This window comes from Trachurus japonicus, chromosome 19 (assembly GCF_045865225.1).
Source record: "Trachurus japonicus isolate A0001 chromosome 19, Traja_1.0".
Classification (NCBI taxonomy): domain Eukaryota; kingdom Metazoa; phylum Chordata; class Actinopteri; order Carangiformes; family Carangidae; genus Trachurus; species Trachurus japonicus.
The window spans coordinates 23359981-23374889 of NC_140925.1; the positions used below are offsets into that span (position 1 = coordinate 23359981).

Below are 14909 nucleotides of genomic sequence, written 5' to 3' on the forward strand. Positions count from 1 at the left end.
TCTCATTTCATGTTTTTTCTCAAAATGAATTAGTCTGAATGAAATCTGGTGTCATTTTCATGCTGAGGTTACGTGAGCTTTGTATATTGCTGACTGCCAAATTGTCTTCTACATCCTACCACTGGGAGGTGCCAAAGTCAGAAATATTCAAAATCTTGTTTTTAGTGAGAGTATGAGATAGGAAAATAATTTCTGTTTTAGACAGTTTTGCTTCACTGGGATTCATATGAAAATATGCTAATTGACTTTGAATGAGTAGGGTTAACCTTTTAAATAACTTGATATGTCCTGGTTTAGTTTGTGGTACAGTTCCCCTGAACCCCAGGATTGTTGGAGGTGAGGATGCTCCACCAGGAAGTTGGCCCTGGCAGGTCAGTCTGCAGAGGTTTGGCAGCCATGTTTGTGGTGGTTCCCTCATCAACAAAGAGTGGGTGATGTCTGCTGCTCACTGCTTCTCCAGGTGGGTAACTACTAGACAATAGACTTGGCTCTATAAAGCTGTGGTGTGTTGATGATTTTCCTATTTAAACTGAAGCAAATCTGTCATTTTGACTTTAGTACAAGTCCGTCTAGATGGCAGGTTTCTCTGGGTCGTCAGAGCCTGCAGGGATCAAACCCAAACGAAGTGTCCAGGACCGTTACCAGGATCATTTTACATCCAAGCTATGACAGCATCACCAGCGACAACGACATTGCTCTGCTCAGACTCTCTTCGCCAGTCACGTTCACAGACTACATCAGACCTGTGTGTCTGGCAGCCAGTGACAGCATGTACAACAACGGTACTGACAGCTGGGTCACTGGCTGGGGCGCAGTCCAGGAGGGAGGTGAGTCTGCTTGTTGCTGTCAAATACTCTGATCTGAATGTCTGATCAAGTGAAGGTGGATGTATTCATTGTTTGTCTTCTTGTTGGTCTCTCAGTGTCTTTACCGTTCCCTGCAACTCTCCAAGAGGTGGAGGTGCCAGTTCTGGGAAACAGACAGTGTAACTGTCTGAATGGAGTCGGTACAGTCACAGACAACATGATCTGTGCTGGTGTTCTGGCAGGAGGCAAAGACTCGTGTCAGGTCAGCTGCTTCTCCTCATCTGTCCCCTCTTGGTAAGCGTGTTCAGGGCTTCCTGAAGATCTCACACATGTCCTCTCCATCTCCTCAGGGGGACTCAGGAGGTCCAATGGTGAACAAACAGGGCTCCGTCTGGGTCCAGTCTGGAATTGTTAGTTTTGGTTTTGGCTGTGCTCGTCCCAATCTGCCAGGAGTCTACTCCAGAGTGTCCCGTTACCAGTCCTGGATCAACTCCTTCATCAGCTCTGATCAACCAGGCTTTGTCCACTTCACTTCCAGTGGTGTGGATCCTGACACCAGCTACACCTGTCCTGGTCTCCCACCTCCTGTCATTAGTACCACTACTACTACTGTACGACCAACTGCCACCACAGATTCACCATCCACTGTATCCAGTGCGGACTGTAAGTATCCTCATACCACAGGACAGAAAAAACAACACAGGTCTTTGTGTCTCTTACACAATAAAAGAAGAATGACCAAACTGGTTCAAACCTCATTAACTCTCAATATTTTATATCCAATTAATATATTTCAATCAGTTCTGATTGATCAGTTTGTTCGCACATTGAAGAAACTCCTTATCTAATTCAATGACTCACATCTTTGGTGTCTCTGAGTGGCAGTGTGAAGACTGACCTGGAGTGGACAACCGTTCCATATGTTGGCTTTTCGTTGGATTTAATGAATCCTATAAATATTTTTTAACCATCATTGTTTATTTCTGTTTCATCTCATTCGTGTTCTTTTGTCAAAACATGAAATGAAATAGTCTCAACGAGATCTGGTGTCATTTTCATGCTGAGGTTGAGTCAGCTTCATGCATTGCTGAATGCCAAATTATCCTCTGGGAGTTGCCAAAGTCGGAAATATTTGAAATCTTGAACTGACAAATTTTTTATTGAGAGTGTGAGACATTTACCTTCTGATTTAGACAGTTTTGCTTCACTGGGATTCATAAACTGTCACTGAACTATGCAAACTGACTTTAAGTGAGTATGGTTAACTTTAAATCTACTTTTTATGTCCTGGTGTAGTTTGTGGTACAGTTCCCCTGAACCCCAGGATTGTTGGAGGTGAGGATGCTCCACCAGGAAGTTGGCCCTGGCAGGTCAGTCTGCAGAGGTTTGGCAGCCATGTTTGTGGTGGTTCCCTCATCAACAAAGAGTGGGTGATGTCTGCTGCTCACTGCTTCTCCAGGTGGGTAACTACTAGACAATAGACTTGGCTCTATAAAGCTGTGGTGTGTTGATGATTTTCCTATTTAAACTGAAGCAAATCTGTCATTTTGACTTTAGCACAAGTCCGTCTGGATGGCAGGTTTCTCTGGGTCGTCAGAGCCTGCAGGGATCAAACCCAAACGAAGTGTCCAGGACCGTTGCCAGGATCATTTTACATCCAAGCTATGACAGCATCACCAGCGACAACGACATTGCTCTGCTCAGACTCTCTTCGCCAGTCACGTTCACAGACTACATCAGACCTGTGTGTCTGGCAGCCAGTGACAGCATGTTTAACAACGGTACTGACAGCTGGGTCACTGGCTGGGGCGCAGTCCGGGAGGGAGGTGAGTCTGCTTGTTGCTGTCAAATACTCTGACCTGAGTGTCTGATCAAGTGGAGGTGGATGTATTCATTGTTTGTCTTCTTGTTGGTCTCTCAGTGTACTTACCGTTCCCTGAAACTCTCCAAGAGGTGGAGGTGCCAGTTCTGGGAAACAGACAGTGTAACTGTCTGAATGGAGTCGGTACAGTGACAGACAACATGCTCTGTGCTGGTGTTCTGGCAGGAGGCAAAGACTCGTGTCAGGTCAGCTGCTTCTCCTCATCTGTCCCCTCTTGGTAAGCGTGTTCAGGGCTTCCTGAAGATCTCACACGTGTCCTCTCCATCTCCTCAGGGGGACTCAGGAGGTCCAATGGTGAACAAACAGGGCTCCGTCTGGGTCCAGTCTGGAATTGTTAGTTTTGGTTTTGGCTGTGCTCGTCCCAATCTGCCAGGAGTCTACTCCAGAGTGTCCCGTTACCAGTCCTGGATCAACTCCTTCATCAGCTCTGATCAACCAGGCTTTGTCCACTTCACTTCCAGTGGTGTGGATCCTGACACCAGCTACACCTGTCCTGGTCTCCCACCTCCTGTCATTAGTACCACTACTACTACTGTACGACCAACTGCCACCACAGATTCACCATCCACTGTATCCAGTGCGGACTGTAAGTATCCTCATACCACAGGACAGAAAAAACAACACAGGTCTTTGTGTCTCTTACACAATAAAAGAAGAATGACCAAACTGGTTCAAACCTCATTAACTCTCAATATTTTATATCCAATTAATATATTTCAATCAGTTCTGATTGATCAGTTTGTTCGCACATTGAAGAAACTCCTTATCTAATTCAATGACTCACATCTTTGGTGTCTCTGAGTGGCAGTGTGAAGACTGACCTGGAGTGGACAACCGTTCCATATGTTGGCTTTTCGTTGGATTTAATGAATCCTATAAATATTTTTTAACCATCATTGTTTATTTCTGTTTCATCTCATTCGTGTTCTTTTGTCAAAACATGAAATGAAATAGTCTCAACGAGATCTGGTGTCATTTTCATGCTGAGGTTGAGTCAGCTTCATGCATTGCTGAATGCCAAATTATCCTCTGGGAGTTGCCAAAGTCGGAAATATTTGAAATCTTGAACTGACAAATTTTTTATTGAGAGTGTGAGACATTTACCTTCTGATTTAGACAGTTTTGCTTCACTGGGATTCATAAACTGTCACTGAACTATGCAAACTGACTTTAAGTGAGTATGGTTAACTTTAAATCTACTTTTTATGTCCTGGTGTAGTTTGTGGTACAGTTCCCCTGAACCCCAGGATTGTTGGAGGTGAGGATGCTCCACCAGGAAGTTGGCCCTGGCAGGTCAGTCTGCAGAGGTTTGGCAGCCATGTTTGTGGTGGTTCCCTCATCAACAAAGAGTGGGTGATGTCTGCTGCTCACTGCTTCTCCAGGTGGGTAACTACTAGACAATAGACTTGGCTCTATAAAGCTGTGGTGTGTTGATGATTTTCCTATTTAAACTGAAGCAAATCTGTCATTTTGACTTTAGCACAAGTCCGTCTGGATGGCAGGTTTCTCTGGGTCGTCAGAGCCTGCAGGGATCAAACCCAAACGAAGTGTCCAGGACCGTTGCCAGGATCATTTTACATCCAAGCTATGACAGCATCACCAGCGACAACGACATTGCTCTGCTCAGACTCTCTTCGCCAGTCACGTTCACAGACTACATCAGACCTGTGTGTCTGGCAGCCAGTGACAGCATGTTTAACAACGGTACTGACAGCTGGGTCACTGGCTGGGGCGCAGTCCAGGAGGGAGGTGAGTCTGCTTGTTGCTGTCAAATACTCTGATCTGAGTGTCTGATCAAGTGGAGGTGGATGTATTCATTGTTTGTCTTCTTGTTGGTCTCTCAGTGTACTTACCGTTCCCTGAAACTCTCCAAGAGGTGGAGGTGCCAGTTCTGGGAAACAGACAGTGTAACTGTCTGAATGGAGTCGGTACAGTCACAGACAACATGCTCTGTGCTGGTGTTCTGGCAGGAGGCAAAGACTCGTGTCAGGTCAGCTGCTTCTCCTCATCTGTCCCCTCTTGGTAAGCGTGTTCAGGGCTTCCTGAAGATCTCACACGTGTCCTCTCCATCTCCTCAGGGGGACTCAGGAGGTCCAATGGTGAACAAACAGGGCTCCGTCTGGGTCCAGTCTGGAATTGTTAGTTTTGGTTTTGGCTGTGCTCGTCCCAATCTGCCAGGAGTCTACTCCAGAGTGTCCCGTTACCAGTCCTGGATCAACTCCTTCATCAGCTCTGATCAACCAGGCTTTGTCAACTTCACTTCCAGTGGTGTGGATCCTGACACCAGCTACACCTGTCCTGGTCTCCCACCTCCTGTCATTAGTACCACTACTACTACTGTACAACCAACTGCCACCACAGATTCACCATCCACTGTATCAAGTGCGGACTGTAAGTATCCTCATACCACAGGACAGAAAAAACAACATAGGTCTTTGTGTCGCTTACACAATAAAAGAAGAATGACCAAACTGGTTCAAACCTCATTAACTCTCAATATTTTATATCAAATTAATATATTTCAATCCGTTCTGATTGATCAGTTTGTTCGCACATTGAAGAAACTCCTTATCTAATTCAATGACTCACATCTTTGGTGTCTCTGAGTGGCAGTGTGAAGAATGACCTGGAGTGGACAACTGTTTTAGAAGTTGGCTTTTCGTTGGATTTAATGAATCTCCAAGAATGTTAATCATGATTGTTTATTTCTGGTTCATCTCATTTCATGTTTTTTCTCAAAATGAATTAGTCTGAATGAAATCTGGTGTCATTTTCATGCTAGGGTTACGTGAGCTTTGTATATTGCTGACTGCCAAATTGTCTTTCTACATCCTACCACTGGGAGGTGCCAAAGTCAGAAATATTCAAAATCTTGTTTTTAGTGAGAGTATGAGATAGGAAAATAATTTCTGTTTTAGACAGTTTTGCTTCACTGGGATTCATATGAAAATATGCTAATTGACTTTGAATGAGTAGGGTTAACCTTTTAAATAACTTGATATGTCCTGGTTTAGTTTGTGGTACAGTTCCCCTGAACCCCAGGATTGTTGGAGGTGAGGATGCTCCACCAGGAAGTTGGCCCTGGCAGGTCAGTCTGCAGAGGTTTGGCAGCCATGTTTGTGGTGGTTCCCTCATCAACAAAGAGTGGGTGATGTCTGCTGCTCACTGCTTCTCCAGGTGGGTAACTACTAGACAATAGACTTGGCTCTATAAAGCTGTGGTGTGTTGATGATTTTCCTATTTAAACTGAAGCAAATCTGTCATTTTGACTTTAGTACAAGTCCGTCTAGATGGCAGGTTTCTCTGGGTCGTCAGAGCCTGCAGGGATCAAACCCAAACGAAGTGTCCAGGACCGTTACCAGGATCATTTTACATCCAAGCTATGACAGCATCACCAGCGACAACGACATTGCTCTGCTCAGACTCTCTTCGCCAGTCACGTTCACAGACTACATCAGACCTGTGTGTCTGGCAGCCAGTGACAGCATGTACAACAACGGTACTGACAGCTGGGTCACTGGCTGGGGCGCAGTCCAGGAGGGAGGTGAGTCTGCTTGTTGCTGTCAAATACTCTGATCTGAATGTCTGATCAAGTGAAGGTGGATGTATTCATTGTTTGTCTTCTTGTTGGTCTCTCAGTGTCTTTACCGTTCCCTGCAACTCTCCAAGAGGTGGAGGTGCCAGTTCTGGGAAACAGACAGTGTAACTGTCTGAATGGAGTCGGTACAGTCACAGACAACATGATCTGTGCTGGTGTTCTGGCAGGAGGCAAAGACTCGTGTCAGGTCAGCTGCTTCTCCTCATCTGTCCCCTCTTGGTAAGCGTGTTCAGGGCTTCCTGAAGATCTCACACATGTCCTCTCCATCTCCTCAGGGGGACTCAGGAGGTCCAATGGTGAACAAACAGGGCTCCGTCTGGGTCCAGTCTGGAATTGTTAGTTTTGGTTTTGGCTGTGCTCGTCCCAATCTGCCAGGAGTCTACTCCAGAGTGTCCCGTTACCAGTCCTGGATCAACTCCTTCATCAGCTCTGATCAACCAGGCTTTGTCAACTTCACTTCCAGTGGTGTGGATCCTGACACCAGCTACACCTGTCCTGGTCTCCCACCTCCTGTCATTAGTACCACTACTACTACTGTACGACCAACTGCCACCACAGATTCACCACCCACTGTATCCAGTGCTGACTGTAAGTATCCTCATACCACAGGACAGAAAAAACAACACAGGTCTTTGTGTCTCTTACAATAAAAGAAGAATTATCAAACTGGTTCAAACCTCATTAACTCTCAATATTTTATATCCAATTAATATATTTCAATCAGTTCTGATTGATCAGTTTGGTCGCACATTGAAGAAACTCCTTGTCTAATTTAACGACTCACATCTTTGGTGTCTCTGAGTGGCAGTGTGAAGAATGATGACCTGGAGTGGACAACTGTTTCATATGTTGGCTTTTTGCTTGATTTAATGATTTCTAGAATTGTTTTTTAACCATCATTGTTTATTTCTGTTTCATCTCATTGATGTTTTTTTGTCAAAACATTAAGTTAAATAGTCTCAACGAGATCTGGTGTCATTTTCATGCTGAGGTTGAGTCAGCTTCATGCATTGCTGAATGCTAGATTGTTCTCCTACATCCTCTGGGAGTTGCCAAAGTCAGAAATATTTGAAATCTTGAACTGACAGTTTTTTTTATTGAGAGTGTGAGACATTTACCTTCTGATTTAGACAGTTTTGCTTCTCTGGGATTCATAAACTGTCACTGAACTATGCAAACTGAATTTAAGTGAGTATGGTTAATTTTAAATCTACTTTTTATGTCCTGGTGTAGTTTGTGGTACAGTTCCCCTGAACCCCAGGATTGTTGGAGGTGAGGATGCTCCACCAGGAAGTTGGCCCTGGCAGGTCAGTCTGCAGAGGTTTGGCAGCCATGTTTGTGGTGGTTCCCTCATCAACAAAGAGTGGGTGATGTCTGCTGCTCACTGCTTCTCCAGGTGGGTAACTACTAGACAATAGACTTGGCTCTATCAAGCTGTGGTGTGTTGATGATTTTCCTATTTAAACTGAAGCAAATCTGTCATTTTGACTTTAGCACAAGTCCGTCTGGATGGCAGGTTTCTCTGGGTCGTCAGAGCCTGCAGGGATCAAACCCAAACGAAGTGTCCAGGACCGTTGCCAGGATCATTTTACATCCAAGCTATGACAGCATCACCAGCAACAACGACATTGCTCTGCTCAGACTCTCTTCACCAGTCACATTCACAGACTACATCAGACCTGTGTGTCTGGCAGCCAGTGACAGCATGTTCAACAACGGTACTGACAGCTGGGTCACTGGCTGGGGCGCAGTCCAGGAGGGAGGTGAGTCTGCTTGTTGCTGTCAAATACTCTGATCTGAGTGTCTGATCAGGTGGAGGTGGATGTATTCATTGTTTGTCTTCTTGTTGGTCTCTCAGTGTCTTTACCGTTCCCTGCAACTCTCCAAGAGGTGGAGGTGCCAGTTCTGGGAAACAGACAGTGTAACTGTCTGAATGGAGTCGGTACAGTCACAGACAACATGATCTGTGCTGGTGTTCTGGCAGGAGGCAAAGACTCGTGTCAGGTCAGCTGCTTCTCCTCATCTGTCCCCTCTTGGTAAGCGTGTTCAGGGCTTCCTGAAGATCTCACACATGTCCTCTCCATCTCCTCAGGGGGACTCAGGAGGTCCAATGGTGAACAAACAGGGCTCCGTCTGGGTCCAGTCTGGAATTGTTAGTTTTGGTTTTGGCTGTGCTCGTCCCAATCTGCCAGGAGTCTACTCCAGAGTGTCCCGTTACCAGTCCTGGATCAACTCCTTCATCAGCTCTGATCAACCAGGCTTTGTCAACTTCACTTCCAGTGGTGTGGATCCTGACACCAGCTACACCTGTCCTGGTCTCCCACCTCCTGTCATTAGTACCACTACTACTACTGTACGACCAACTGCCACCACAGATTCACCACCCACTGTATCCAGTGCTGACTGTAAGTATCCTCATACCACAGGACAGAAAAAACAACACATGTCTTTGTGTCTCTTTACACAATAAAAGAAGAATTATCAAACTGGTTCAAACCTCATTAACTCTCAATATTTTATATCCAATTAATATATTTCAATCAGTTCTGATTGATCAGTTTGGTCGCACATTGAAGAAACTCCTTGTCTAATTTAACGACTCACATCTTTGGTGTCTCTGAGTGGCAGTGTGAAGAATGATGACCTGGAGTGGACAACTGTTTCATATGTTGGCTTTTTGCTTGATTTAATGATTTCTAGAATTGTTTTTTAACCATCATTGTTTATTTCTGTTTCATCTCATTGATGTTTTTTTGTCAAAACATTAAGTTAAATAGTCTCAACGAGATCTGGTGTCATTTTCATGCTGAGGTTGAGTCAGCTTCATGCATTGCTGAATGCTAGATTGTTCTCCTACATCCTCTGGGAGTTGCCAAAGTCAGAAATATTTGAAATCTTGAACTGACAGTTTTTTTTATTGAGAGTGTGAGACATTTACCTTCTGATTTAGACAGTTTTACTTCTCTGGGATTCATAAACTGTCACTGAACTATGCAAACTGAATTTAAGTGAGTATGGTTAACTTTAAATCTACTTTTTATGTCCTGGTGTAGTTTGTGGTACAGTTCCCCTGAACCCCAGGATTGTTGGAGGTGAGGATGCTCCACCAGGAAGTTGGCCCTGGCAGGTCAGTCTGCAGAGGTTTGGCAGCCATGTTTGTGGTGGTTCCCTCATCAACAAAGAGTGGGTGATGTCTGCTGCTCACTGCTTCTCCAGGTGGGTAACTACTAGACAATAGACTTGGCTCTATCAAGCTGTGGTTTGTTGATGATTTTCCTATTTAAACTGAAGCAAATCTGTCATTTTGACTTTAGCACAAGTCCGTCTAGATGGCAGGTTTCTCTGGGTCGTCAGAGCCTGCAGGGATCAAACCCAAACGAAGTGTCCAGGACCGTTGCCAGGATCATTTTACATCCAAGCTATGACAGCATCACCAGCGACAACGACATTGCTCTGCTCAGACTCTCTTCGCCAGTCACGTTCACAGACTACATCAGACCTGTGTGTCTGGCAGCCAGTGACAGCATGTACAACAACGGTACTGACAGCTGGGTCACTGGCTGGGGCGCAGTCCAGGAGGGAGGTGAGTCTGCTTGTTGCTGTCAAATACTCTGATCTGAGTCTCTGATCAGGTGGAGGTGGATGTATTCATTGTTTGTCTTCTTGTTGGTCTCTCAGTGTCTTTACCGTTCCCTGCAACTCTCCAAGAGGTGGAGGTGCCAGTTCTGGGAAACAGACAGTGTAACTGTCTGAATGGAGTCGGTACAGTCACAGACAACATGATCTGTGCTGGTGTTCTGGCAGGAGGCAAAGACTCGTGTCAGGTCAGCTGCTTCTCCTCATCTGTCCCCTCTTGGTAAGCATGTTCAGGGCTTCCTGAAGATCTCACACATGTCCTCTCCATCTCCTCAGGGGGACTCAGGAGGTCCAATGGTGAACAAACAGGGCTCCGTCTGGGTCCAGTCTGGAATTGTTAGTTTTGGTTTTGGCTGTGCTCGTCCCAATCTGCCAGGAGTCTACTCCAGAGTGTCCCGTTACCAGTCCTGGATCAACTCCTTCATCAGCTCTGATCAACCAGGGTTTGTCAACTTCACTTCCAGTGGTGTGGATCCTGACACCAGCTACACCTGTCCTGGTCTCCCACCTCCTGTCATTACTACTACTACTACTACTGTACAACCAACTGCCACCACAGATTCACCATCCACTGTATCAAGTGCGGACTGTAAGTATCCTCATACCACAGGACAGAAAAAACAACATAGGTCTTTGTGTCTCTTACACAATAAAAGAAGAATGACCAAACTGGTTCAAACCTCATTAACTCTCAATATTTTATATCAAATTAATATATTTCAATCCGTTCTGAATGATCAGTTTGTTCGCACATTGAAGAAACTCCTTATCTAATTCAGTGACTCACATCTTTGGTGTCTCTGAGTGGCAGTGTGAAGAATGGCCTGGAGTGGACAACTGTTTCATAAGTTGGCTTTTCGTTGGATTCAATGAATCTCCAAGAATGTTAATCATGATTGTTTATTTCTGGTTCATCTCATTTCATGTTTTTTCTCAAAATGAATTAGTCTGAATGAAATCTGGTGTCATTTTCATGCTAGGGTTACGTGAGCTTTGTATATTGCTGACTGCCAAATTGTCTTTCTACATCCTACCACTGGGAGGTGCCAAAGTCAGAAATATTCAAAATCTTGTTTTTAGTGAGAGTATGAGATAGGAAAATAATTTCTGTTTTAGACAGTTTTGCTTCTCTGCGATTCATATACATTCATGAAAATATGCTAATTGACTTTGAATGAGTAGGGTTAACCTTTTAAATAACTTTCTATGTCCTGGTGTAGTTTGTGGTACAGTTCCCCTGAACCCCAGGATTGTTGGAGGTGAGGATGCTCCACCAGGAAGTTGGCCCTGGCAGGTCAGTCTGCAGAGGTTTGGCAGCCATGTTTGTGGTGGTTCCCTCATCAACAAAGAGTGGGTGATGTCTGCTGCTCACTGCTTCTCCAGGTGGGTAACTACTAGACAATAGACTTGGCTCTATAAAGCTGTGGTGTGTTGATGATTTTCCTATTTAAACTGAAGCAAATCTGTCATTTTGACTTTAGTACAAGTCCGTCTAGATGGCAGGTTTCTCTGGGTCGTCAGAGCCTGCAGGGATCAAACCCAAACGAAGTGTCCAGGACCGTTGCCAGGATCATTTTACATCCAAGCTATGACAGCATCACCAGCGACAACGACATTGCTCTGCTCAGACTCTCTTCGCCAGTCACGTTCACAGACTACATCAGACCTGTGTGTCTGGCAGCCAGTGACAGCATGTTTAACAACGGTACTGACAGCTGGGTCACTGGCTGGGGCGCAGTCCGGGAGGGAGGTGAGTCTGCTTGTTGCTGTCAAATACTCTGACCTGAGTGTCTGATCAAGTGGAGGTGGATGTATTCATTGTTTGTCTTCTTGTTGGTCTCTCAGTGTACTTACCGTTCCCTGAAACTCTCCAAGAGGTGGAGGTGCCAGTTCTGGGAAACAGACAGTGTAACTGTCTGAATGGAGTCGGTACAGTCACAGACAACATGCTCTGTGCTGGTGTTCTGGCAGGAGGCAAAGACTCGTGTCAGGTCAGCTGCTTCTCCTCATCTGTCCCCTCTTGGTAAGCGTGTTCAGGGCTTCCTGAAGATCTCACACGTGTCCTCTCCATCTCCTCAGGGGGACTCAGGAGGTCCAATGGTGAACAAACAGGGCTCCGTCTGGGTCCAGTCTGGAATTGTTAGTTTTGGTTTTGGCTGTGCTCGTCCCAATCTGCCAGGAGTCTACTCCAGAGTGTCCCGTTACCAGTCCTGGATCAACTCCTTCATCAGCTCTGATCAACCAGGGTTTGTCAACTTCACTTCCAGTGGTGTGGATCCTGACACCAGCTACACCTGTCCTGGTCTCCCACCTCCTGTCATTACTACTACTACTACTACTGTACAACCAACTGCCACCACAGATTCACCATCCACTGTATCAAGTGCGGACTGTAAGTATCCTCATACCACAGGACAGAAAAAACAACATAGGTCTTTGTGTCTCTTACACAATAAAAGAAGAATGACCAAACTGGTTCAAACCTCATTAACTCTCAATATTTTATATCAAATTAATATATTTCAATCCGTTCTGAATGATCAGTTTGTTCGCACATTGAAGAAACTCCTTATCTAATTCAGTGACTCACATCTTTGGTGTCTCTGAGTGGCAGTGTGAAGAATGACCTGGAGTGGACAACTGTTTCATAAGTTGGCTTTTCGTTGGATTCAATGAATCTCCAAGAATGTTAATCATGATTGTTTATTTCTGGTTCATCTCATTTCATGTTTTTTCTCAAAATGAATTAGTCTGAATGAAATCTGGTGTCATTTTCATGCTAGGGTTACGTGAGCTTTGTATATTGCTGACTGCCAAATTGTCTTTCTACATCCTACCACTGGGAGGTGCCAAAGTCAGAAATATTCAAAATCTTGTTTTTAGTGAGAGTATGAGATAGGAAAATAATTTCTGTTTTAGACAGTTTTGCTTCTCTGCGATTCATATACATTCATGAAAATATGCTAATTGACTTTGAATGAGTAGGGTTTAACTTTTAAATAACTTTCTATGTCCTGGTGTAGTTTGTGGTACAGTTCCCCTGAACCCCAGGATTGTTGGAGGTGAGGATGCTCCACCAGGAAGTTGGCCCTGGCAGGTCAGTCTGCAGAGGTTTGGCAGCCATGTTTGTGGTGGTTCCCTCATCAACAAAGAGTGGGTGATGTCTGCTGCTCACTGCTTCTCCAGGTGGGTAACTACTAGACAATAGACTTGGCTCTATAAAGCTGTGGTGTGTTGATGATTTTCCTATTTAAACTGAAGCAAATCTGTCATTTTGACTTTAGTACAAGTCCGTCTAGATGGCAGGTTTCTCTGGGTCGTCAGAGCCTGCAGGGATCAAACCCAAACGAAGTGTCCAGGACCGTTGCCAGGATCATTTTACATCCAAGCTATGACAGCATCACCAGCGACAACGACATTGCTCTGCTCAGACTCTCTTCGCCAGTCACGTTCACAGACTACATCAGACCTGTGTGTCTGGCAGCCAGTGACAGCATGTTTAACAACGGTACTGACAGCTGGGTCACTGGCTGGGGCGCAGTCCGGGAGGGAGGTGAGTCTGCTTGTTGCTGTCAAATACTCTGACCTGAGTGTCTGATCAAGTGGAGGTGGATGTATTCATTGTTTGTCTTCTTGTTGGTCTCTCAGTGTACTTACCGTTCCCTGAAACTCTCCAAGAGGTGGAGGTGCCAGTTCTGGGAAACAGACAGTGTAACTGTCTGAATGGAGTCGGTACAGTCACAGACAACATGCTCTGTGCTGGTGTTCTGGCAGGAGGCAAAGACTCGTGTCAGGTCAGCTGCTTCTCCTCATCTGTCCCCTCTTGGTAAGCGTGTTCAGGGCTTCCTGAAGATCTCACACGTGTCCTCTCCATCTCCTCAGGGGGACTCAGGAGGTCCAATGGTGAACAAACAGGGCTCCGTCTGGGTCCAGTCTGGAATTGTTAGTTTTGGTTTTGGCTGTGCTCGTCCCAATCTGCCAGGAGTCTACTCCAGAGTGTCCCGTTACCAGTCCTGGATCAACTCCTTCATCAGCTCTGATCAACCAGGGTTTGTCAACTTCACTTCCAGTGGTGTGGAATCCTGACACCAGCTACACCTGTCCTGGTCTCCCACCTCCTGTCATTACTACTACTACTACTACTGTACAACCAACTGCCACCACAGATTCACCATCCACTGTATCAAGTGCGGACTGTAAGTATCCTCATACCACAGGACAGAAAAAACAACATAGGTCTTTGTGTCTCTTACACAATAAAAGAAGAATGACCAAACTGGTTCAAACCTCATTAACTCTCAATATTTTATATCAAATTAATATATTTCAATCCGTTCTGAATGATCAGTTTGTTCGCACATTGAAGAAACTCCTTATCTAATTCAGTGACTCACATCTTTGGTGTCTCTGAGTGGCAGTGTGAAGAATGACCTGGAGTGGACAACTGTTTCATAAGTTGGCTTTTCGTTGGATTCAATGAATCTCCAAGAATGTTAATCATGATTGTTTATTTCTGGTTCATCTCATTTCATGTTTTTTCTCAAAATGAATTAGTCTGAATGAAATCTGGTGTCATTTTCATGCTAGGGTTACGTGAGCTTTGTATATTGCTGACTGCCAAATTGTCTTTCTACATCCTACCACTGGGAGGTGCCAAAGTCAGAAATATTCAAAATCTTGTTTTTAGTGAGAGTATGAGATAGGAAAATAATTTCTGTTTTAGACAGTTTTGCTTCTCTGCGATTCATATACATTCATGAAAATATGCTAATTGACTTTGAATGAGTAGGGTTAACCTTTTAAATAACTTTCTATGTCCTGGTGTAGTTTGTGGTACAGTTCCCCTGAACCCCAGGATTGTTGGAGGTGAGGATGCTCCACCAGGAAGTTGGCCCTGGCAGGTCAGTCTGCAGAGGTTTGGCAGCCATGTTTGTGGTGGTTCCCTCATCAACAAAGAGTGGGTGATGTCTGCTGCTCACTGCTTCTC

At 45.0% G+C, this 14909-nt stretch overlaps 1 protein-coding gene across 1 annotated transcript; it reads left to right on the top strand.

Moving 5' to 3' along the window:
- The first annotated feature begins 302 nt into the window (after positions 1 to 302).
- LOC146968089 (uncharacterized) lies at positions 303 to 14008 on the top strand. The gene is given in 34 exon segments (XM_085762296.1): positions 303 to 460; positions 559 to 827; positions 923 to 1068; positions 1157 to 1469; positions 2103 to 2265; positions 2364 to 2632; positions 2728 to 2873; positions 2962 to 3274; positions 3908 to 4070; positions 4169 to 4437; positions 4533 to 4678; positions 4767 to 5079; positions 5703 to 5865; positions 5964 to 6232; positions 6328 to 6473; positions 6562 to 6896; positions 6898 to 6955; positions 7089 to 7095; positions 7520 to 7682; positions 7781 to 8049; positions 8145 to 8296; positions 8298 to 8691; positions 9340 to 9502; positions 9601 to 9869; positions 9965 to 10110; positions 10199 to 10511; positions 11143 to 11305; positions 11404 to 11672; positions 11768 to 11913; positions 12002 to 12314; positions 12946 to 13108; positions 13207 to 13475; positions 13571 to 13716; positions 13805 to 14008. Coding segments are annotated over 34 exon segments (7056 nt in total). The 5' UTR covers positions 303 to 434.
- The last annotated feature ends 901 nt before the right edge of the window (positions 14009 to 14909 follow it).